At 37.6% G+C, this 26706-nt stretch overlaps 1 protein-coding gene across 1 annotated transcript in view; it reads right to left on the bottom strand.

The window, feature by feature from the left end:
- Nucleotides 1-719: 719 nt before the first annotated feature.
- LOC136872357 (pleckstrin homology domain-containing family J member 1) overlaps nt 720-26706 on the bottom strand; it is a 33753-nt gene continuing 7766 nt past the window's right edge. Inside the window, exons 2-5 of the mRNA XM_067146166.2 lie at nt 24837-24922; nt 15225-15394; nt 15072-15135; nt 720-4758 (exon numbers count right to left, since the gene is read on the bottom strand). Of these exons, the coding sequence (XP_067002267.2) occupies nt 4513-4758; nt 15072-15135; nt 15225-15394; nt 24837-24922 (566 nt within the window). The 3' untranslated portion in view covers nt 720-4512. The remainder of the gene's footprint in view (nt 4759-15071; nt 15136-15224; nt 15395-24836; nt 24923-26706) is intronic.

The raw sequence follows: 26706 nt of genomic DNA, 5'->3' as shown, positions 1-26706 counted from the left end.
CTGCAAGCTGCCATATAAAACTCTCTTGCAGAATTATAAAACATCTCTTCATTACAATCATTATCCTTGAAGTATGCCCTAGCTTTTGCTCCAATTACCAAGTCCTCATTGGCTTTCTGGTATTTCCTCCTCTTGAATTCAACACTCAAAAGGGAGGTAGATTCTGACTGAATAGAACATGGCTGAACAAATCTGACCAATAGGTCAGTTAAAAGACCAGTAAGTTTACTCCTAAGAAGATGTACGACTGGAGCATCTTGTTGCAGAAATATATTCACTGAGTTAAAAACAAATTTCCAGCGTGATCTATAACTGATAACGGAATATTATGCTCCAAAAGAAATGATATAAACAGCAATTCGGCATTTGTCACAACAGTTTCATTACCTTTTACGAAGAACGATGAAACAGATTGGTTTCATAATTTTGATTCACCGCATGTATGATGTTTCTTGGATTCTATGTGTCATCTGCAATCATCACGTCCAACGTGAGCCACAGAGAAATCACACGAACACACACTGCAGAACACGTGGTTTTCACTAACACGAGAAGCAAGTAGACATGGCCATTCCTTTGTGTAACCGTCTCAATATTTCTGTAACACTGCTATCTTCTTAGAAGAAGATGCAATTCGACAATTGCTCCGCTTCATTTTACAAAACCAATCACTTCTTTTCGAATCAATGGCTAGGATAATTAGAACTGAAATGCGCTAAATATACCACTCGTTCTACACACACACACAAAACAGAAAGAGAGCCGAATGCGTGCACTGGAGAACCAAAGAGAATTGCAGCAGAGCAAGGAGTAGCAAGGAGTAGAGCCTACCTCACAGCCGACTTGATGAGTCATTCCAGTTGAGAGAGCAGTGCATATCTATGTAGCAGGCCGTGATTTCACAACACTCGCGGGAAACAAAAGGAAGTGACGACCAAATATGTTTAGTTGCCAACTTACAAACATTGAAATGAGGAAGGTTGACCATTTTTTACTTTTCCTTTTTTTTCCCCTTCGACTGTAATGATGTAATCACGAAGTGAAATTCATAATTGTTATGGACAATCCGCAATATCTGGTACCGCTGCTCAACATGAAATACATTTCTACCTTCTGAATGGAATGCAAAATAGGCTCACTCTGCTATTCAGCAATCTCGCTGCTAACCAGCAAGCAAAACTGAAGATTTCTGAGGCTAAGGGCTTGCTCCGCAAAGGTGCAACTTATCCTTTGAAGTTGAGGAAGGCCTTTTACAGCAATTGTCAACTATGGCTACGTCAATTACCCGAGTTGGAAATCATGTCTTTCAGAAGAGATGACAAATACAGTAACTTTTTCAGGACTAGGAAAATTGCGATCGTACTAAGCGGTAATAGCGAAAATTTGTGACGTGATAAGTGAGGTAGTTTTTATATAGATTTACTACGATGAGAATCGGGACTTTGAATTTCTGACGTGCTAAGCGGGAAAACGTATTAATGAGGAACACACGAACGAGGTTTCACTGTAGTATTTTTCTGCATCTGGTCCTATGAAGTTTGTCACACAGGACCAGCTGCCTGAAATACTTCCTTTTTATCGAGCAACATTTGCACTTTGTCCTGTGTAAAGGAACTCAAGTATATTCTAGTGCCATTATTTAAGTACATAGTGGAATAGATGTCAGCTTTCTGGCATCATTGGCTATTAATAATTCAAAACAACAATTATACACATATATATACACATACTGAAAGCTATTTTTGATATAAACTGTTAGATCTTGGAAAAAAACAGCATACCAAAAATCTAGTGAAATATATTTGCAACATATCTAACTGGAAAATGAGTAATATTAAGGATAGTTTTGAAAATATTAAAATTATATATATATATATATATTACTATGCTAGTGTCATTAAAAGCCTTGCAGATTTTGGTTTGAAGTATTTTGTTTACAACTGTAATGCACAAGAATTACAAATTAAACAAAAGACAACTAAAATTTACATGAGTAACACAAGAAGCAATGCCATGAGAGTTTGGTTTCCTTCTGAATTTCTACACTCAATCAATGGTTTATAACATGGTGCCCTTCACAATATTGTAAGGTGAAACCTAGCTCACCAAGGCGACAACAAAAGATCTTCATAAGTTTATTCTATCATTTATTTCATAGCAGGTTATGTAACAGCAAAAACACACACTTTTTTTAGTGATGGTGATGGTAAAGAAATTTACCTATACTGTACCCAACCAGTACGTGAACACAGGACTCTAGGGACATTGGACCATTTCATCATAATATTGCGGAGCAGAGGATTCAAGTAGACGGCTCACCAGAATGACAGACTGGCAGCTAAGTGGGGTTCACACACCCTCACACAAGACAAGAAGAGAGAGACTGGCCAGAGAAGAAAGATTTATTTAAACTTCCATATTTCATCAAGGAATCACCAAACAAGAGAAGACAGCAACAATATTGCCAGCTACAGAACAACATGACAAAATAAATTTATCTCTGAATCCAGTCATCAGAAATTTAAATAAAAGACCCAATTGAACATTGACGAATTATCGAAAATAATAAGCCAACTTGCTCTAACTTATGCAAGAGGTCACCACAACAGCTACCCTGGTGAAAGTTAAACCGACATCCATGGCAGGAATAGTGTGGAAGGTCAGTGACCCCAGCAGGGAGAGGGTATGAGATGAGCAAAAATGTTAAATGAATTCAAACTTGAAAAAGAAGCAAGGTTTTGCACTACGAGTAGTACTGATCTGTCTGCTAAACGTCACTGTGCCTTGTTCATATAGTCAAGACCAATACCACGGTATACATACCGTACTCTACTGTAATCATGCTTGTGCAAAAAGTTATCCGTGTCCAAGTGTAGTGACTGTTATTTAGTAGCCTAAATTTACTACAGCAACAGGGCTCATGAAGAAGAAAAAGTTGAAGAATAAGGGAATAATAAGGAGATGATTACGGTGAATGTTAAAAAGAAAACCACTGATAAGTATGCACAAGGTGTGCATGTTCCCCATATCACAAGATTTTACACAAGTCTACATCAAATACACTGCCGGACAGAAATTTGAAGTACCCAGAAGAAATGTTCGGTGTCAATGTAACTTTGTACGCGTACACACCATCGACGGGTATGTAAATGATTAGAGTTGCAATTCTCCATGACAGTAGAACGGCCACCAGAGTGCATTAATCCTGTTCGTGTTTAGTATTATTACCAGACCTGATAGGGTATATAAGGGCCATGAACAGCGCCAGATGTTGAGTGATCATTGTGAAGGATATGGAGATGCTGCGTACTCGTGAGAGACAGCATTCTCAACACCTGACAGAGTTTGAAAGGGGCACAAGTCATTACGAGTTCATAATAAATTTTGTACATTATCTCTCTACACTTTCTCGCTACTTCTTTACTCCACACGCAGTTTCTTACACTCTGGTAGAATGCCTTGCCTATTCTATCTCTTGCTAATATCCATGTCCAGCCTCGTATTCTGCATTAATTCACTGCCTAGGAAGTTGAAACTGTCAACAATTTCACGGCTTTGACTACCAATTTTCACAATGCCTTTCCCTTGTCTTTCTCCTCCTGATTTCACAAAGGTCTTGCTTTTCTCTCAGCTGATTATCATACCATACTTTTCCATTTTGTTGTTCCGTGCATCAAGCTGTTTTTGTACTTCTTTGCTGCTCCCTCTCCAGACCACAATATGATCTGCAAATTGTATTAACCTCATCTCCCTATTTCCATATGCTTCCTTTGCCTCCTTTACAATTTTGTCCACAACAATTAGAAACAAAAGAGGTGACAGCACAATCCCCGGTGGCTGATATCAAAGCTTAGGTCCTTGTTTCACAGCTAAAACTGCACTAAAGAATTGATGATATACATTACTCTGTACCTCTCTGTGGTTTCCACTAGGACAGAATGACTTTTCATTAGAAAGAACAAAAGTAATCTGACCATTTAAAAAATCCTAAGAGAAATAATGAGATTATTACCAGCAGCCCAACATAGGTAAACCTCATTCTCATCACAGAAATATGTATGTTGCTAAGAAGTAAAGCCATGTTCAAAATTCTAGAAATTTAACTTCCTTACTTAGAATTTTCAAGACCATAGCAAGGAATTTAATGACACATTCAAAGAACCTGGAAAATAGCCACTAATATAACACAGCTCATGCTTAAACATTAAGTTATATTTCATACAATACCTAATGTGAACAAAATAGAAGCATAATGGCATTAACTTTTTAAAAGGCAAGACATGAAAAACACAGAAATATATATTTTTTAAACTATCAAATTATTCGGTATATGTTGATAACTTCAGCATGTTTCCCTTTCAGTCACTAAAAAGCAATTTGTAAATCAACACATCAGTTTATTCACCTATCTACTGTCATGACAAATATCAATGACAAATATAAAAGTGTCTCAACAATTAAATGTCCAAGAATAGAAAGTTTATAAACAAAGAAATTTTCTTCAGGATTTTCTCAAAGTTCAATGAAATTTACTTGTTCTGACTGACGAGAGAGTGATTCTTCAGGCTTGCCTAGTTGGATATGACTCTGAAAACTGGACGTTGATGAGATTTCTACGACTTTATTTAAGTTCACATTTCCTTGTACATGGCTCTGAAAAGTGGAGGAATTCCTACCAACACTCTTCTCTTGCTGACGATATGAAGGTTGAATATCCCTAACTGTACCCTCATTGTGCGGATACAGAAGTAAGGGATCCTGAAACAAATCAATAAATTAAATTAATTTCTTTTATAATAATATGCTAATTTTCTCTTCTTTTTTTTCCCTACTTGTTAGACACTGCACTGACACATCAAAGGTTTCTGGCGACAGATGGGTGGGAAAGGGCTAAGAGTGGGAATGAAGCGACCATGACCTTTATTAAGGTACAGCCCCAGCATTTGCCTGGTGTGAAAACGGGAACCCAGGGAAAACCATCTTCAGGGCTGCCAACAGTTGAGTTCCAACCCACTTTCGCAAGCTGATAGCTACGTGACCAAAACAGCACACCCAATTGCTCAGTAAATTCATTAATAAGAGCACATCTAGCAAGGAGAATAAGTCCTCATTACAAGCTATTCTATGTAGCAACACTGAGACATTAATGACAGTAACATGTTTATTATAAAACATTAAAATACGAATCAATAGTTTTACAAATTGATTGATTGATTGATGATTGCTGTTTAAAGGGGCCTAACATCTAGGTCATCGGCCCCTAATGGTACGAAATGAGACGAAATGGAATGACATATTAAAAGTCTAAAATTCTCCACTGACCAGAATTCAAAAATGTGACAACGAAGAATGAATGTATGGACATGAATTTAAAACAATCAGTGGTTGCTACCCGCAATGTCGCACAGTCACATAAACTGATGTGACAAAATAGTATTACTGACCAAGGGACTACTGCTATAGCATAACACTGAATCGATTATGCGTGCAGTCAAAAGGGGGTCTTAAATCGAAGTTATCGGCCCCTCATAACGGTACTGATCGCTATCAAAATAGAACCATGGTAGCTGTCCTGTTACAATACTAATCAAAAGTAGCAGAGACTTGCGGCATTCCACACATAATTGTACTACTCAGAGCTTATGAAATTCGACATTTAATACAGACCTATGTTTTCCCAATTTGCGGCGCCATTTACAGGCAACGCAAACCTATGGTGTTCATCACAGAAGAGTACTAACCACAGGGACCTCTCCCTATCCCGTGGTGTTCTTCATATAGTGGGTACTAATCATAGGCAAGGCAGAACCATGGTAGCTATCATCCCATGGTCCTGCTCATATGGTGGTACTATTCACAGGTACTGCAAAAGCCGACCGCGCGGTGCTCCTGTGTGCTACTAATCACAAACCAATTTCGTACTTAATGTAGTGGTACTACGCACAAGTAAAAGCAACCCTTGGTGTTTCCCGCGTGATGGCACGAATCAAAAGCAGTTTCATGGTTCCAAGTTAAACATCCCTTGGTCGCCCCTTTTAGTCGCCTCTCACGACAGGCAGGGGATACCGTGGGTGTATTATTCGTCTGCCTCCCCCACCCACAAGGGGTGTGTGTTTGGTCCGCGAGAGGTATTTTATTTCCCTCAAGTCCGCCGGCAAGCCGGTTAGGACCCCCCTATCCGCCACCTGGGACGCGCCACGTGGGAGTATCACCTCTCCCCCTGCTACGCCTGCGTAGCAGGTTCGTGGAGTTTTACAAATTAAAATGAATGTAAATTAACTGCCAATCCCTTCACGTTCTGAATTATTTTATTTCACAGAGGGAAAGGAGGACTATATATCATTTGACTTTATAAAAGTACTCAATTAACCTACACATGCACTCAATCACAACACTACACATATGAACTGATAACGCTACTGGATGGTTTAAGTTAACAAATGGTGTAAAGCAAGGAAGTGCCCTCTCACCTCTACTATAGTGGTGATGGATGATAAAACACAGGCCACTGGAGAGAAAAGAATGAAAGCAGTGTTGTTTGCAGATCTATTAATATGGAGAAACAGTGACAGTGAAGTGCAGGAATAGCTCAATGTACGGGAGGAAGTTGTGTCATCTTATGGAATGAAGTTCTCAGCACAAAAGAGTGAAGTGCTGCTAACAACACGAAACAAGAAGCAAGCATATAATGGTATGACATTAGGAGGGGAGCAGTTGAAAAGAGCTGAAAGCTTTAAATACCAGGCAAGTGTAACTGAAGAAAATGGAGGAAACAGGATGGAAATCAATAACAGAGGAAAATGTGCAAATCAATTCTTTAAAAATGTGGAAGGATTGATATGGAATAGGGATGTACCACAGAGATGTAAAGGAATTATTTGCAACACTTAATTTGTGCCAGTTTTGATGTATGGATCACACACGAGGGTGACGAAGGAGAGGGAAGTAGAACACAAGCAGTGGAAATGAAGTTTCAAGGGTGTTGAGTAGGTTTAACAAGAATGGACAGAGTAAGAAATGAGAGACAGTTCGTGAAATGGTACGAGGTGCCCCTACAGGAAAAGATAGAAAAATCAAGGCTGCAGTGGTATGGACAAGTTAAGAGAATGTGAGAAGACAGGATATGAAGAAAGATGTTATGAATGGAGTTGAAGGGAAAGAGACCTAGAAGAAGACCGAGGAACAGATGGCTGAAAGGTGCAAAGAAGAGCATCGAGGCAAGAGGAGGGAATTGAATGACAGTGAGAGAAGAAAACAATCGAGAGGCCTATGTTCCAAGCAGACCCAGCCTGTGGTTGAAAACCACTCCAGATGATGACAATGAGCTGAAACACTACCCAGCATTTTGAATTTTTAAAATTTTATATTCATATTTTATATTTATTTATTGCAGCCACTGGTGTGATTGGTGATCTTAACTAACTCTCAGCCACTGAACATGAATCCGCTGTCCTTTTCAATGTATCACGTCACATTCTCTCGCAATAAGTACACCAAAATAAGATATGTATTGCATATAATAATAAAAGGAGAGTCATTAATTCATCAATGACTTAATGAATTTTCATATTACTCTATGAATGGCAAGTTTGCAAGGAGAAGGTAGGTATAAATATACTCCATCATTATCATAATCATGATCATCAATTCCTGTTCTCCGACTGCCGGGTGGGGGCAAATATGGTTCCTCTCCACTCTGTCCTATCTCTCCACCAGTCCAGGTTCTGTTGTCCTATGCTGTTCCTCACAGAGTTCATCCTCTCTTCCTGTCACCTGTCTTCACGGTGCTTGTGTTGGCAGTCAACCGCTTAACATGTCCAAACCTCCTCAATCTATTCTATTTGTTTGCCATTTATCTCTTCATTGCTCACTCTACCCCTCCTTATCTTCTGTACGATACTCCCCAGGAATTCATTTCAGCAGCCTGTGCTCTACTTTCATCTCTCTGAGTCACTGTCCAGGTTTCTGCTGCATATGCCATTATACCAGGTGTATGTGCAAGTCTTTGCCGGTTTTGTGATAAAGAAAACACGTAATTTTCAATGGAAATTCACTTTTTGATTATTCAAAATATTGGCCATTGGCTTCTACACACTTCGCCCATCTTTCAGGTAAGTTATGAATACCACGCCAGAAAAAACGCATGCAGCTCACGAGCCTCGTTGTGGCCAGCCCTGTTATATACGGAAATTAAGTAAGAATGTGATACACCTCAAGATATGGCAGAGTACATCACTGATTTCAGAGGATATTTCATATCTTCTCGCATCTAGTTACGGCTATTTACATGTAAATTTTTCGCGAGGAGGTTATTTCTCTACATGCGTTTCAGATATGTTTTCATGATAGGCTACATATACCGTACGGTTAGGCGACGCTGTTTGAAGAAGAAAGCTGAGGTGTTTGCCACAGATATCTCTGGAGTGATACCGTATTTCTCCGAATCCAAGACTTTTTTTTTCCTCAGAATCTCATACGAAAACTCAAGGGTTGTTGCATTCGCTACCTAACAGTAAGTTAATGGATACCACTGGCAACTACCACGGTAACCATGCTGCTTCTTTTCACACGCGCACAGAACTCATTGACAAATGACCGCCTCTTTACTACACATCGCTAGCCGCGACAACCGGTTGTACAGTGCCTGTGTGTTTCTCAAATCTACAGAATGGCATCAAAACATGCGACCTTTCGAATTCTTAGAAAAGCCATGGCTACTCAGTGGCAGAGACATAACGCGTCTATTGTACATTGACATCTATAAGAACATATCTTTTGAACAGCATTCGCTGAGGTCATAAGACAACAAGCATTTAAATTTCTTGAAGACCAACATTTATCCTGTTACAAGTTCAATCATCAAATTGACGATAAATGTGAATTTTATAGACTCTAATCCACAAGGGATAAATAACTTTTTTAACAGATCTCATTGCCATGAAAATCCTCAAATTTAGCTCCTAAGATTGATTTTCATGTCTTTCTAAGATTTTGGACATGATATATATTTTTTTATTTTATATTTTAGTACGCTCTCTTCCATAATTTTAATGTATCCTCCTATTAAGCACATGTAATTAAGCCATGTATACAAAGATTTTATATTTTATGATATTCTAATAGAATAAGTTTTAAGTTTGTCAAAAATGTTCTAATAGTTCTTAAGTCATTATTTACGTAAATAACAATTATTCGAGATTCAGATTTGGCTGATGATGCTCTATAAGGGAGCGAAACATGTCCCATATATAACTTTTTAACTAATGAAGTTATTTTAAATGTGACAACATAATGTATTGAACAGGTGGATTCATAATAAAACTTTATTATTGTATATCAACAGATTACAATACGGATTAAAACATGAGATTAGTCACTTGCAATGGAATAGGTATTGCCGGAAAAATTTCAATGAGTTCTCTTCCGTATTATGACGCCAATGTTAAGTTAATGGTCCTTAAACCCGCGGAAATAAAGAATAATTGTGCAGCCGCAAAAAAAAAAAAAAAAAAGAAATATGGAGTGGCGAAAGTCAATGTTCGGCGTCTAAAAATAGTCTAAAAATGCAAAGGCCACTGTAAAACAAGGCATTTATATGATTTTACAAACATCTTTTTGACCCTGATTTAAATTTTTTGAAGGAAAAAGTGGGGTTCATCTTGGATTCGGAGAAATACGGTACTTTTATTTTTTAATGATATTAAACATACACTTTCACGTAGTATCGGATTACGAAAAATAACAAACAAATAAACAAGTAAGCCGTAGTGTGGATATCATCTGCAGAAACACAAGTTTTGAACAAACTGATTGCCGTTTCATACCGATTTTAATGTGCATGAAGGGTTTTCCAACTTTTATACAAAAATCGGATATAACGACAATCCGTTATAGCGAGTAAATTTTTCGCTGTTATGAATTCTCCCTATAACGGACTTCTACTGTATAACCGTTCTATTCTTATCCCAGTATTTGCAAGTGATTACTTTCATTTTGACTGTAATTATTAAATGTTAAACAAGTAATTTATTGAAACCATCTATTCAATACTAGTAAATTCTTTAGGACTATAACATTGTCATTATATTAAGTTTAAGTATGGTACATGTTTCGCCTGTCATTGCACTATGACGGGATCAGCAAGTTCACTGCCAAATTGTACCATATGTTTGTATATATCAGTGTAAATTGTTTTTAAAGAATATATTTTTTAAGAACAGTTCTAGTACAAATTAATCTCGTAATACAGTAAAATAAAAATTAAAGTCTTTCTCAAGGTCCACCTATTCAATAAAATGACGTTTTATTTGTGATTCAATTACATGTCAAATGGTACTAGTTTCGGCATCTATGTGCCATCATCAGCCTTAAGTAAAAATTAAACAATTATATACATACAGTGGAACCTCGGATTGCGAGTAACTTGGTCTACGAGTGTTTTGCAAGACGAGCAAATATTTTAAATGAATTGTAACTTGACAAGCGAGTGAGGTTTCGCAATACGAGCGTCACGTGTACGAACGTTTCCACCTCCCCTGTGCCTTTGTTTTCCCCTCCCCCTGCCACTCTCTTCCCTGGGAAAGTGTGTGTACTCATTTCCCGCGCTGGACTTCAGTTGGCATAGTCAACACCGTACGAGTGTACATGTTTTGTTTCTGTCATCTGTGATATAACTGTTCTGCAACGATGGGCCCTGTGAACGAAAAGAAGGCTAAAAAGGAATTTGGTCGGAAGAAGGAGATGATTACAGTGGATGAATCTGTTCAATGACAATGCAATGTCACATTTTCATGAAATCCCCAAAAAGAAGCAAAAGCAACAGTCATTGGACAGGTTCCTCGTTAAAGTTGCATGAAAAGAAAACACTTCCAATGAGCCAACCGATAGCAGTGATTCCGTTAGTGAAATTCGTGCTACACAGTAACTCTTCTCATGTCATCTCTCGTCTCCCTCACACCAACAATGATTCTATTGTAAGGTAAAGTGCAGTTCAATTGTTTTACGTTATATTTTGTTTGAGAAATGTTATGCGAATAAATGTTTTTGTGTTGTGGATGAATCATCCGAGTTCCAATAGTTTCTTATGGAAAATTTGCTTTGATATACGAGCGATTTGGATTATGAGCATGTTGCCGGAACGAATTATGCTCTCAATCCAAGGTTCCACTGTATTCCTAAAACATCTAAAACACATTTTAACACATTATAAAATATATTACTGTAATGATACATGAAATGAGTTAAAATTATGTTACAATTGATTGCTGTAATATAAAATTCTTAAAATTCCGGCAATTCGTTATATAGTCCAGTCTGTGTACATCCGGGATGATAAATTTGTGCTGTTTTATGCTGCCTATGTGGGTGACACTTATTCACTTGATGTTAGGTGGTTCCGGGGAAATTTACTTTGATCATGTAAGATCGTGATATAAATAGAGATGAATTCCCACTTCAATTTAAACCTTGAGCAGCATCCTGAACGTGTTTGTTACACAGACGGAGCCGGACGATCGTGGGAAGGGTTGGCATTTCTGAATTACAAGTTGGCGGTTAATTCGAAGTCACGTAATTTGAAGTCACAATTTTTCATCCCTACGACTTTGAATTAACGAGGTTTTACTGTACTGCAAAACTAACAAACGAGTTCGGAGATGTGTCTGTTCCAAATGTGTACATGGCACGAAAAGAATTATCCACCACTGGTCGTATTACTATCCGAGCAAAAAGAGACCGTGTGTGAGGAGTGTTTTAGATGCGGAGTGTGATGAATTTGTAAGTAATTTAGAACAGGATTCTAGTGATGCAAGAGACAAAGAATCTTCTTATCGACAGCGAATTAAGCCTATTGAAAGTTCAGATTAATGAAATGCCTGTCGTGTAAGAAGGCCTACTTGCTAATTTTCATGGCAAATATATTTTATAGCAGTGATATTGCATTTTTATCATCTCAAATATGGTCAGGCAAAGTAGCTATATCCACCATGTTCATATTTGCGTAAAGACCATGTGGAACTTGGGGAGTGATATGAAATGTTTGTTTATGCCTACGTTAGTCTTTCAATGGAAGGAATTTTAGTTTATTTCATTTCTTTCAAAATGATCCCTCCTAAAATTAGGATGCAAAGATTATTCGTGTAAATACGATAATTGAATAGTTAGACATCGATTAAAGACAATTATGGTTTCAGACATCAAAGTGACGCGGATGTTGTATAGAATTTGATTGTGAGGAAGATGGAGATATACATGATAGTGAGTGCAGGAGTATTTTCACAGAGCCAAGTTAGTGTTGTTATATATCAAAATGACTTTGTTCTCAGATATAGTTTCCTTGAGAAATTTACAATCCCAAATTTTAAAAAAATAGACAATTATTTTCTAAGAAACGAAACATGACAGACTGTTTTTGTTAGATATTAATAATGGCAAAATCCAAACTATATTTTGTAATAATATTTTTCTCTGTGTGTGTAACAATATAACATAAAATGCTATAATTATTATTTTTTGGTTAATTATACAATATATTTCAATTTTTTAACCAATGGTTTAGTTTCTACTAGGTACAACAGAAAAACTGCATATAACTTGTGGTTTTCATTAATTCAAGGAAGTTCATGCATTAATTACCACAAATTGAAGCGATGCGCCAAATAGGGGTCTAACCACCAAAATCTCTATTATGAGTTAACTGCGAAAACTCCATCTTGGACTGGAGTTACATCCCTTTTCTGCACGAGACAGAAGTTCTCCACCCTCTAGCACAGCAACAAGTTCCGAATTCTTCCACATGACTACGCCACTATGCAGGAACGTCCATAGAGATCTTATTCCGATGAAACCTCACTTTCGGTACAAATGCCGGTTAGATCACTTTTCGGTGCATCGCTTCAATTCTCAGGACTGCATTGTACTCTGAAATGTCAATCAACTGCACTGGAATTCAATTCGACAAGGAGTTGAGCACTTAATCAACCGGTTAACACACCTAGCTACAAATTAAATCAATATTAGAAATATCCTGCATCAGCTACCACAAAATAAAACAAAAGAGTAAATTTCTCATGGACCAGAGAACTCAAAAAGATGGGCAGCTGTTGGCAACTTATACTAACTGCAAAACATTATTTAAATGTATGCTCGCTAAAAAGAAAGAATGAGCGCAGGGTACTGTATGTTTCTCACATTTAACATTTTATCAGACGTAATTTTAACCTCTCATGCAGACACAAATCCTGTGGTTACTCACAACCAGGGCCGAATTTAACTACTGCGACACCCCTGAGCCCAAATAACTTTGCACCCCCTTAAACTTGATAATGAATAAACTAATACAGTACAAAGCCTCCAAGGTAAAATACCAAACATCCATTAAATAATAATAATAATAATAATAATAATAACAACAATAATAATAACAATAAAAATAATAATAACAACAACAATTCAACTGAATTCAACTAAAAAGAGCTGCACCACTTCGGGATGAGGACACGCAATTACGCGATGAGAGTGGAAATTCGCATGTTCCGTTAACTCTTTCCGGTCTAACTGCGAGCATAGCTCGCAGCGGCCGGAATTACGCTCAGGCCGCGCTGTAAGCATAGCCCGTAGTAGGTTTGACACTTCACTAAAAATCGAGAACGAGCTATGCACGCATTCTGGTGGTTACATCGTGTTTCTTCATGTATTAGCAATGAGAGTATTTAAGCAAATGGCAGTATTATAAATCTAAGTCAGAGAATTTACGATATTTTCGATCAGCATGCATCAGTAGATGTTGTCACTCGGTGAGCTCTTAAGACATGGCTTCTTGCGGCAAACATGTGCTTGACGAAAGTGATATTTTCGATATTTTATGATATATTATAAGTTTATGCCCAAACGAACATATTATTGACATATGAATTCGAAACAACTTCGTACATTTCATTATGATTGGAGTTCGTTTTACGGCCTAGCGCATGTTCCCGCGTATTTCATATCTGCGCGAATACGTAAGATTGTCTACATATTAGGAAAGTTGTCTGTTTACAAGACTGTATTTTCTCTTTCTCAGAAGTCTTTTGTGGTAAATGGAACAATAATTTTACATTTCAGTAACTTTTGACAAAATTTATCAATTAAAATAAAATTTCATAAGATCTCCCATTTTCATTATTGTAATTACTACTACTATTATTGAAAAAATATTTTTATATTGTACTCATTGTTGTTGTTTTGCAATTGCAATGCACATTTTATATTAGCAAAATAAGGTGTATATAACAGTATTTCAGAAAACTGTACTTGCTTGGTTATCCGTCAGACCTTTTTTCCATTCGCAAAACATGGCATAATATACAAACAATTTAAAAATGTCAAGTAACAGTTGACATGATACAAACAGTGTTTTTCAAAACTAGATGTTCAAACAAGCACAAAGAAAAAAGAATCATGCAAATATCTTCTACAGGTACAGAGATATAATGTTTTAAAATTCCTTAGAAATGCCCGGTCGAGAACGTTTGTTAGGGATATTAAGACCCAGACTGTAATGGTTAACCGCTTATTTCCATGCTTCCAGTCATTGAAGCCAGTTGTTGCAAATTGGGATGTCCCTCAAAAAGTTTACAAGGCACACGCGGTTATCTCTAGGCGGCGTGTATTCGCCGCCTGAGGGCTGTGTTTCAACGTTGTGGTGGTATTTATAATATTATAACCGACAGCTTTTGCATAAGCGGAACACGAAATTCCATTATTCATGACGAGAGCTTTCGCTTTAGAATACTACAAAAGCGCGTGCATTCTAAAAAGCAGTTTTCAAACTATTAGAGCAATTAACTCTTGCCGCCTAAATACAGCTCTGCTCACAACAAATACTGTATTAGAGAATATATATATATAGGTTCAAGTGTTTCTGAGAAAAAGGTGTTCCGGTGAGAAACTTGCGCAATACCATTCGCTCATTTTTTTATTTGAACAACTGTACATACAAAGCAAAAAAAAATCTAGATTTGCATGCGTAAAGTAAGAATTTAAAATACTACAATATTAACAGCAAATTAAAAAATAAACATAATGCTTACTTTCCCTGTCATTGAATTTAACTTGGTCTGAAGAAGGATAAGTTGAGATCTCCAGTATTCATATCTGAAATATGATAAACATTAGTTTTAGTGCAAGAGAAAGAAAAAGGAGTACAATAACTTCCAATTTTAGGCGATGTGTAAAATACTTACGTTGCTTGCTTCATGGCAACAACCCACTGCTGGATGTGCGATTCTGATCTGCCCGAAAACATGTGTTTCCGGTCGGGTTCGTCTCGAAACGTGACAGAAAATGCAAATGGAATCCCTGTGCCCATTTCATACTGTATGTTCGAGTTCTCCAGCACAAACACACCTGCAGGCTAAAATACAATAAATTTGATAGAGACAGAGAGACAGACACGGTGTACAATAAGAAGAAGAAGACAATGGTGCTGACCAGAGAAGAAACAGAAGGAAAACATGTCATAAAAATTGAGAAGACAAGACCATAATATTGTGGAAATTTTACAGTAACTTGGGAAGCAAACAGACACAGGAGATCAGTATAAGGATACAACTGGGGAACGCAATTTACCACAGTGTGAGGAACTTGATCTGGAAGAAGAAAATACTAAAGAGACAAAGAGGTGAGGTATAGGACATACCGACAGCAGAGTTATGGACACTATGAACAGACAAAAGAGTTAAATTCAGGTCAGCAGGATGACATTTTTAAGATCATAGGAAAAGCAAGAAAGGACAGAGTATGAAATGAAGATGTCAGGAAGGAAATCAGAGTTGAAAACCTTTCCAAGAAAACAGAGTAATTAACTGAGAGGTCAGGACATGTTTAAGGGGACGGAATAGGGAAGGATACCAAGGTGGACGATGGACTGAAGGAAGGTGAACGAGGAGAACAGACTACGGTAGATGGACTCAATCAAGAACAGCTTAATATGGAGGAAACTGAATTAGAACACAGTTAAGAAGCAGCAATGGTGGTTAGATCAAAAGTTGCCATTAACATCATAATTGGCAGGAGCCAGAAAAAGGAAATTGATGGTGGTGGTGGTATTGAAGTATTAATAATTAAATTATTAGTTTTGTGAAATTCAATCATCAGCAGATGTATGGCATGGCAAAACTCAAATTGTAACATCTCTAACAAGATGTGCTGAATAAAAAAAAAGATGGCCCTTAGATTTCAATGAAATTGTTTTCAAGTGACAGAATGAATGAAAGAATGAATAAATGACACAAAATATTATTTCCAATAGGCATAAACGTTTTAACTGCAGACACTCAGTGTAAGGCATACTGGTAACTCACAACAATTCAGTGACTTCAGCTCATGGATTGTACTATGTATCAATAATGCACTGGCATTCCTATATTCAAATCGACTTCCAATGGAAATGTACTGCCATTTCTTTCCTTTCTTCTCTCTCTGAAATTCAATAATGTGGTTCAAACACCTATAGAATTTATCACCGTTATTTTAAAGGATTCTACAGAAATAGAACCAACACTGTGATAGAAAGTATTTACCATAGTTTTCATTCCAGTTATTTCTGTACAACTTACTATTATTCCTATCTATGTGGCAGACTTTGTCCACCATGGAAAGATTTACAGCTATTCTCACACTTTAAGAGTATCCATTCATGTGTGGCAGAAGTGGTAAGAGGGAGATATATAGATTTCCTCAGTGAAAGAAGTTTTTCTCAAAGCCTACAGAAGCGTTCATCTTTTGAAAGAAATATATCCAGAAATTCCATTGCAACCTAAGTCAACTGACTAGGTGTGGTACATGGCTGCAAGCAATTGAATATTATGCTGAATACATTATATAAAGTCAGTTAAGAATGTTCTGCATGCCATGGACTCTGAAGATGCAGCCTCAACTGACGCTGCAAAAACACTGTCTGTGATAAATGTGAGGAATGACTTCAGTTACAATCGGCATAATTTTCCATGCATCACACAAGCACTCAAAAGGCTCCAAAAGCTGGCATCTGTCACTTTCTGAAAGTTTCAAAATTGTAAATAATGCTACGGAACAAGTCTCAGTGCCTCTGGTGGCAGCGCACCAGCCTCTCACCACTGGGTTCAGTGATTCAAATCCTGGTCACTCCATGTGAGATTTGTGCTGGAGAAAACTGAAGCAGGATAGGTTTTTGTCTGGATCCTTTGATATTCCAGCAACACTCTCCAATATCATTTCATTTCATCTGTCAGTCATATCATTGCCCCCCAGGCTCCGGCAGCCGGTACAATTTCTATCCTCATTCCTGACCCGGTCAAATGACTGGAAACAGGCTGTGGATTTTCATTCTCACTGCAGAACAACTTAATCATAGCAGAGGTAAAATTGCAGATGTAGCAAAAATGAAGTTGAATATTGTACTTTCAAAGAACTCTGCATGTCAAGAAATTGGAAAGGATGCTGAAATGCTGTGTGGCGATTTAAGCGTGAAATTAATGTTGGGACCTAACCTCAGCAGACATTGTGAAGTTCAACCACATTTCTTTCCTAAGATGAACTCTTCTGATGCTGAACATAGGTTCAGCCAATATAAATCTGTCGTGAGAGACAATAAAAGATTCACTTTCCAGAAGGTAAAACATTTCTGTTCATATTACAATGAGAAGTGCAACATTATGTTTCATGTAGGCCTACTTTATTTAGCTCCATTGGACTTTATTACTGGACAGAAATTATTGTTTTTTTGTAATTTTTAGTCCACATATAATTCACATTTCAATACGTTATTAGTAGTACATATAAATCAGTTCCTTATTTATCAGATTAATCAAAGAATATGGGAAGGAATAGGGTAGAAGAAATAAAATGCAACGAGAGATTGACAAAGACAAAAGAATAGAACAGAATAGAAATGATGTAAAGAAAAGTGAGTTAAAAAAAAGACAAAGAAGAAGCCACCCTGAGGAGGCAGCAGCTGAAGAACAAGGACATAAGGCAGATTCTGCAGGACGTCACATCAGAGCAGCAACCGAAATGGAAGGACATCACCAAGCGCGGTCCGATCTACAAGGTGTACTGGGCCCAGTGGACATTCCTGAAGGTCCACAAAGGGGCGCTAACCTGCGAGTGGGAGTCAACTGACGGCAAGAACTCTGCCCAGCCGGTAAACTCTGGGAGTATGAGGAAAGAAGTGGAGACCGATTTGCATGTGGGCATCACTGCCGGCCACCTGGGAGTGAATAAGACTCTAGACTGTGTCCAACAGCGATACTACTGGGTACACCTGAGGCATGACATCGAGAGGGCATGCCAGATATGTGTAACACCTGCACTGCAAGCCGAGGCCCACATACCAGGAGTACAGGCCAGATAGATATCACCAGGCCATTCCCTGAATCTGACACCGGGCCAGAAATCGTTACATACTCCTGGCCACGGACTACTCCACCAAGTTGCCAGAGGTCAATGCTATCCCTAACCAAGAGCCATCAACAGTAGCCGACGTCTTGGTGATAAAATTCTGGTCGCTTTGGTATGCAAAGGGAACTGGGAGTTCTCTCCTACACCTGCTAAATACGCAGAATTCCCGGAAGAAACATTTCAAGGCTAATTTATCCAGCAAGGAATGGGCTTTGCCATTTCTAAAATGACAATCCAGATTCCTTACCGTATGCATCAGTGAAAACATCAAGAGGTCCTGAGCAGAAGTACCTAAAAAGAATGTGAAAAGCTACTCTGAAAAACTTCAACTGACAGTATTCTCTAAAAAACAGTAACATTCTAATTTGTGATGAAACCAATTTTAACCATTGTTATTTACTTAGCGTATGGCTTTTAGTGCCGCGACAGTCCGAGGACATGTTCAGTTCACTTGGTGCAAGTCTTTCTATTTGACACCTTTGGGAAACCTGCAAATCTAGGTGTAAGAAGATGATGATGATGATGTAGGAAGAGGCTAAAACACTTGTGACGGCAGTCTACTCTTAATACCAATATAAATGGTCCATTATTGGACATTATAAATTTTCCAGCTAACTCATTCCTGGTTGCCAAAGTTTCGCCCTAGTGTGCTAAGTTGGGCTCATCAGCTGGTAAATAACACACCCACCAAGATGCATGGCTAGTGCATACCGTGGAGGCCACTGCATAGGCTACTTGGAGCAACCGGCAGTGCCAATGCACTATGAGAGACTTTGTCTCATTACCAAAAACTGATGCCTGCTTGGCCATCAAACAGTCTACTCTTGCCGAATAATACCAAGGAATCTGCTCAAGGCTTCATTTCCCCATCAATAACGCCATTTGCCCTCACTCCATTTGAACTCTGCGGAGAGCTCTGGAATGTAATCCAGGCCTTCGGCACATAATCTAGTGACAAAAGTGTTGATTCCCATAGGAAACCTGGAAAATTTATAATGTCCAATAACGGACCAACTATATTGGTATTATATTGGTATTGCATAATCTAGTTTTTAGAAATTGTATACCAATACCTCTCCTACTCTGCCTGCCATCATTCTGAGAGTGAACATTTTTTAAATCAGTGGGGCTCAAACCGGCTAACCACGGAGTCAGGCCATATAAACCTGAAGCATTAACAATCAGGTGCACCAGGGTGGGCTATATTAACAATGATTCATATGAAAGAAAAAACACTGTGAAAGAAGTTTGTGTTGTAAATCTATTTTTGAATATATTATTGCTCCACAATTTTTATATTTTTGCATAGAAATAATATAGTCGTGTTTAATAGCAAAACCATGATGAAATTCTTATAGAACATACTTTGGATTTCAGTAAAGCAAGTAAATATGTAAAGATCTTAGTCACTTGTAACAGAAAAATGCTTCCATCATATCCTGAACATACATGTGGAACAAGTGGCATAAAGATGGACCTCCGGGAATTAATAATAAAATAAAGAGTAGGTAGTTTGATCTACCAATAACTGAAAATTATTTTGATAACAATTGTCTCATATTTTAAGAAAAAGGCCATTCATTATGTTATTGGAGAAACCTTGGTAGTCATATTTCCCCATGAATGACATGATTCTGTGAAAAGTCTGACATCAGTTTTATACTTTTACTTCCAATAATACACACTTCCTGCAGCAGTTGGATGTGAACCTTTGCAAATCACTGAAGAACAGACGTGCGATGGCTTGAAAAAATGAGAGAAAATGAAAAAGAAGTTGCATTTCTGAGGAATCTTCTCCCTCTTCAATGAATAAAACTTTAGGAAAGGTTAAAAGCATTACACAACACTAACAATGACTTTTTCTTTTAACAATCAGACCTTTCGTCATTAATCTTAACCATGTCCTCACTGACTGCTTGATTCAGTGGTAACACCTCAAGCTCCACAAGATAACAGAAGTTTCACGAAATGTTTGAAGTATTGTAGATAATACCAATATAAATGATCCGTTATTGGACATTATAAATTTTCCAGCTAACTCATTCTTGGTTGCCAGCGTTTCGCCCCTGCGTGCTAGGCTGGGCTTATCAGTTGGTACCTAGCACACCTACCAAGACGTTGGCTAGTGCATACCGTGGAGGCCACTGTGTAGGCTAATTGTAGCCACCGGCAGTGCCAATGCACTACGAGAGACTTTGTCTCATTATCAAAAATTGATGCCTGCTTGGCCATCAGATGATACAGATGGTGATTCCCAAAAGGGAATCTGAAATATTTGTTCCGAATGAGTAAATTTATAATGTTGTTGTTTGAGTCATCAGTCCATAGACTGGTTTGATGCAGCTCTCCATGCCACCCTATCCTGTGCTAACCTTTTCATTTCTACGTAGCTATTGCATCCTACATCTGCTCTAATCTGTTTGTCATATTCATACCTTGGTCTACCCCTACCGTTCTTGCCACCTACACTTCCTTCAAAAACCAACTGAACAAGTCCTGGGTGTCTTAAGATGTGTCCTATCATTCTATCTCTTCTTCTCGTTAAATTTAGCCAAATTGATCTCCTCTCACCAATTCGATTCAGTATCTCTTCATTCGTGATTCGATCTATCCATCTCACCTTCAGCATTCTTCTGTAACACCACATTTCAAAAGCTTCTATTCTCTTTCTTTCTGAGCTAGTTATCGTCCATGTTTCACTTCCATACAATGCCACGCTCCACACAAAAGTCTTCAAAAACATCTTTCTAATTCCGATATCAATGTTTGAAGTGAGTAAATTTCTTTTCTTAAGAAAGCTCTTCCTTGCTTGTGCTAGTCTGCATTTTATGTCCTCCTTACTTCTGCCATCGTTGGTTATTTTACTACCCAAATAACAATATTCATCTACTTCCTTTAAGACTTCGTTTCCTAATCTAATATTCCCTACATCACCTGCCTTCGTTCGACTGCACTCCATTACTTTTGTTTTGGACTTATTTATTTTCATCTTGTACTCCTTACCTAAGACTTCATCCATACCATTCAGCAACTTCTCGAGATCTTCTGCAGTCTCAGATAAAATAACAATATCATCGGCAAATCTCAAGGTTTTGATTTCCTCTCCTTGGACTGTGATTCCCTTTCCAAATTTCTCTTTGATTTCCTTTACTGCCTGTTCTATGTAAACATTGAAAAGGAGAGGGGACAAACTGCAGCCTTGCCTCACTCCTTTCTGGATTGCTGCTTCTTTTTCAAAGCCCTCGATTCTTATCACTGCAGACTGATTTTTATACAGGTTGTAGATAATTCTTCGTTCTCGGTATCTGATCCCTATCATCTTCAGAATCATAAATAGCCTGGTCCAATCAACATTATCGAATGCTTTTTCTAGATCTACGAATGCCATGTACGTGGGCTTGTCCTTCTTGATTCGATCCTCTAAGATCAGACGTAAAGTCAGGATTGCTTCACGTGTTCCTACATTTCTTCTGAAGCCAAATTGATCTTCCCCCAACTCAGCTTCAACTTGTTTTTCCATTCTTCTGTAAATAATACGTGTTAAAATTTTGCAGGCATGAGATACTAAACTAATAGTGCGGTAGTTTTCACACCTGTCAGCACCGGCTTTCTTGGGAATAGGTATAACAACATTCTGCTGAAAATCGGATGGGACTTCTCCTGTCTCATACATCTTGCACACTAAATGAAATAACCTTACCATGCTGGTTTCTCCTAAGGCAGTCAGTAATTCAGCGGGAATATCATCAATTCCAGGTGCCTTGTTCCTATTTAGGTCACTCACAGCTCTGTCAAACTCTGACCTCAAAACTGGGTCTCCCATTTCATCAGCATTAACAGCCTCTTCATGTTCCAAAACGAAATTATCTACATCATTACCTTGATACAACTGTTGGATATGCTCCTGCCATCTTTCTGCTTTGTCTTCTTTCCCTAGAAGTGCCTTTCCATCTGAGCTCTTAATATTCATGCACCTAGATTTCCTTTCTTTATAATACCAATATAAATGGTCCATTATTGGACACTATAAAAATAAATTTATAAATTTATATATAATATTGATTTTCTTATCTGGTTTAAGAAAATTTGAATTCACAAGTCTCGATAAATTATCATTTAGTTTAGTTATAATGTTCCTTTTTTCTAATATTATTTCACTGTTGTATGTAACACCCAAATATTTAAGGTCTTCCTGCTTATCAATAGATGACACCTGCAGTCCCCTGACAGTCCTGATAACATTCATCAATTGCCCATTCTCAATACCTGTAGCTTTTGATTTAGAAATATTCAGTGTGAGCCCTACTTCAGAAAGGCATCGGCTAACTGTATCAATCATAAGCACTACTGATTTTTTATCTTTAGGTATTAACACAATACCATCAGCAAAACCTAGCACTGCCATGTTATTGATATCTTGCACAAGATTGTAGCCGAATTGGGAAACATGTTCTAAGTCGTTTAACTCCCTTAATATGAAATCAATTGCTAAATTAAACAGAAGAAGCGATAGAGGCGACCCTTTAGCTACTCCCCTATGAACCTGAATTTCCTTAGTTTGAGTGGTCGCGTCTATTTCCACATGAACCTAATTATTCTTGAAAAGAGATATTATTAAAGACCTCAGCTTCTTGGGAACAGATGTCGACTTTAGTGCATATTCCAGGTGATTATGACTAATACTATCGAATGCTTTGGACACATCTAGAAAAGTGATGCAACAATTCTTGTTCTTTAGTTTCCCCGTCTTGAAGACAACTGTTAAACAATGATGAATATGAATGTACCTGGTGTAGACACAAAACCTCTTTGCTCGGCTGACAAATCAATGAAAGATCTAATTTTTCTACCCAGACTTCTTTCAATGATCCTTATTAAAATAGAATAAACTGTTATTGGATGCCAGTTACTAATTACATTTGGATCTCCTGATTTAAATAACAGGATAGTACGACCTCTTCTAAAACTTCGCGGAACATAATCCCAGGTTATCATTATATTTGCTATAATACTAATGATTTTCGAACACCTGATTTCCTTAATGACCTTAAGAAATACTTGATCAGGGCCAGGGACAGTATCAAAATTTATTCCCTTCATTGCTTGTTGAATCTCCTCGCCTGTCATGGAACATTCATATTCATAATCCTCGTCATCAGAAGAAGTATAGTTACTTAGAATAGCAGGATTTTCTGTGCCCATGGAATTTGAATAAAAGTCATATCCTTCTGAAGAAGTAAGTTAATTGTCATAATACTGTATTTTGAACGACCCTTCTTTCTTCTATAATAGAAATAATGTTGAATGAGATCATATTTATACAGATTTTGTTTCTTATCCCTAAACCGTAGAATATTTTGAAGATTCACATTTAATTTGCCCAGCTCTTCGAGCTCTGAAATATTTTACTGCTGGATGTTCAGGACCTTTGCATTTAGATGTTGTCCTATGCAAAAGTTCAGTGAACTTCTCTATTAGACTATCAAATTTTTCTTCATCTTTAACTCCATTTTTAATTTCTAAGAACTGTTGTTCCCAAAACATCAAATTATCATAACTGGAATTTGCATCTAAAGTATAAGTTTTGAGAGGACGGGGTATCTTGTTGCTTGACGATAATGCTTGTTGTTTAACTGGGTCATCGGCCCAGGCAGGACGGGGTATCGGATTATGCTGCACCCCATATAGCTGAGCAATGTTTTGCCTGTGTATATCAGACGAGCACGAACTATATGAATATTTACACAACAAAATATTTTTACCACAATATATTTAAGTGAATTTTCTTATCATTGAATCCACTGTGTCAATACTGGCGTTGGTGAGGTGAAACATAAAATGAAAGACATCAAAAAATTTCCACTTAATTTCCTACCATCATAATAACGCATGTTTCATTTTGTTTAGGCCTACAGTAAATAAAAGCATACATACATAATTCTGTATTGCATGTAGTGTTCGGATCTCTCAAACACCTATGTGATTCACAAAGTTCATCTCTCTCTCTCCCAACTTCATTGATACAAAAGTAAAACAGGAGATTGCTTTTAATTTGAACAACCATTTCTAAAAATATGGAGGCATAAAAATATTGTAAAGAAGAGAAAAACAACAGAGCAAGCTGTGCTACAAATATGATATAAACTGTTCAACCCACTTTCAAATGGCACAAATCCGTCTCTTCCATTGTGTACACAATACCATTTCCAAAATTCCACACAATAAGTTTCAAGTCACATGTGCAATTTATCGAACTACATGATATTTACCCTGAGGAACTCAACTTCCCTAGCACAAATCAAAATTGTACCTTAAGATCTGGTGTTCATAAGCACTAGTCTGTATTCAGTGAAAGATGCATTCTAGCAAGAAACCTCACCATCATAACTTTAAAACAATGTATTTACAAAGTTTACCTGCTTATAGTCTATCTTCCCAACTTCATTGATACGAAAGTAGAACAGGAGATTTGCTTTTAATTTGAACCATCGCTCCTTGAAACCTGGAGATATAAAAAGAAAAAACACCAGTTAAAACTCTGAAACAGCCTGAAGTAACTCACATAATGTTAATAGTAAGTCTCTGAAAATAACTAGAGAACAATAGCAGAACAGTATTGGAAATAATTATATCAGAAAAAAGTACTGATCTTGCAATAATAAAGCTCACATCAAGATCTTTTGTTACTCCTGTGGGTTGGGGATGCAGATGAAGAATAAACCCACAGTATCCCCTGCCTGTCTAAAGATGTGAATAAAAGGGGCGACCAAGGGATGCTACTTTAGGAACTATGAGACAATCTGTGATTAGTACCATTATGCAATGATCAACATGGGTCAACTTTACTTGTGATCAGTACTACTACATATGCCTGATTGTGCTCCCTCTTCGAGCAATAATCAATACTACCTGAGGAACTCGTACCGCTTTTGCTTCCAGCCGGGTCTGCGATTACTGATTAGTATCACTAGGGGAGTAGTACCATTTTATGAAGAACACCACGGGTCTGTATTGCCAGTGGGTGGTGCCATAATGAGTATACATGGCCTGTGATTAGTACCACTATAAGAGGAACACCACGGATTTAGCCGGTGCCCGTGGTGAGTACCTCTATGGGAGGAACCTCGTGGGTCTGCGTTGCTTGTGAGTAGTACCCTTACGTAAGGAACCTCGTGGGTCTGTGTTGCCTGTGAGTAGTGCCATTATGTGTGACATACCCTGGGTCTACATTACCTGCAATTAGTACTACCATGTTACCTGTGATTAGTACCACTATAGCAGAAACATCATGGTTCTGCTTTACCAGTGAGTAGTACTATTATAAGGGGCCAGTGACCTGAACCAGAAAATAAGGCACTGTGAATGGGATCCACTGATTATTTTGGATTCATGGTCATTTTTTCATCATCATTCGTTTTAGATTCTAGTCAGTGGATACATTTTGAAGTTCCAATTATATCGTTTCATTTCTTTGCACCTTGTATCATTAGGGGCCAATGACCTAGCTGTTAGGCCTCTTCAAACAACAAACATCATCAAGATCTTTTGTAAGAAGGTAAAACACATACACTGTCAAAATGAGAATATTAAATTAATGCCTAATGAAGTACAAAAAAGGCTGAAACTAAAAGCTATTGTCGTATAGTGGCGTAACACGTCTATTTGCAGAAACATTGGCCTACTGAGGCAATAAAATGCATGAACTACCTCATCACATCTCACGTTGCAATATATAATTTGTGACAATCATACTGTTTGTTGCAACCTGTACTGGTTGCAATTATCTGACACTAATCGGAATATATCCATCACTAGTAACGATTAAGGTAAGCGTGTACATTTACGCGACACAATGCGATTATAGCCACAGGACCTCCAGTTTTAATGTTATTGGCTTTACATCCCATTAACTACATTTACAGTTTCTAGGGATGTCGAGGTACTAGAACTGGGTCCCACAAACCTCCAGTTTTATGTAGAATTTGAACCACAAAAAGGCACAATTTCTCATTTCAAAATCTCACGTGAAATGGCTGCCATCTGAACTGCAGCTGCCTTCATTAGAAGCCAGTGACAATGTCAATCGGCTATCACAAGGACTTCATATTTTAGCCTTTACATAGTTTTATCTATTTCTTATTATGTGATACTTTAATATTTTCGTTTAAAATGGTTAATCAAGCTTTAGCTGATGATGTCCATGATATAAGGACAAAACATGTACTAATTGATTTTAATTAAATTGATGTATGTATTGTAAGGTGGGACTTCTGTGAACTCTCTTAT

Source organism: Anabrus simplex, chromosome 4 (assembly GCF_040414725.1).
Source record: "Anabrus simplex isolate iqAnaSimp1 chromosome 4, ASM4041472v1, whole genome shotgun sequence".
Classification (NCBI taxonomy): domain Eukaryota; kingdom Metazoa; phylum Arthropoda; class Insecta; order Orthoptera; family Tettigoniidae; genus Anabrus; species Anabrus simplex.
This window is presented reverse-complemented; position numbering and strand designations above follow the sequence as displayed.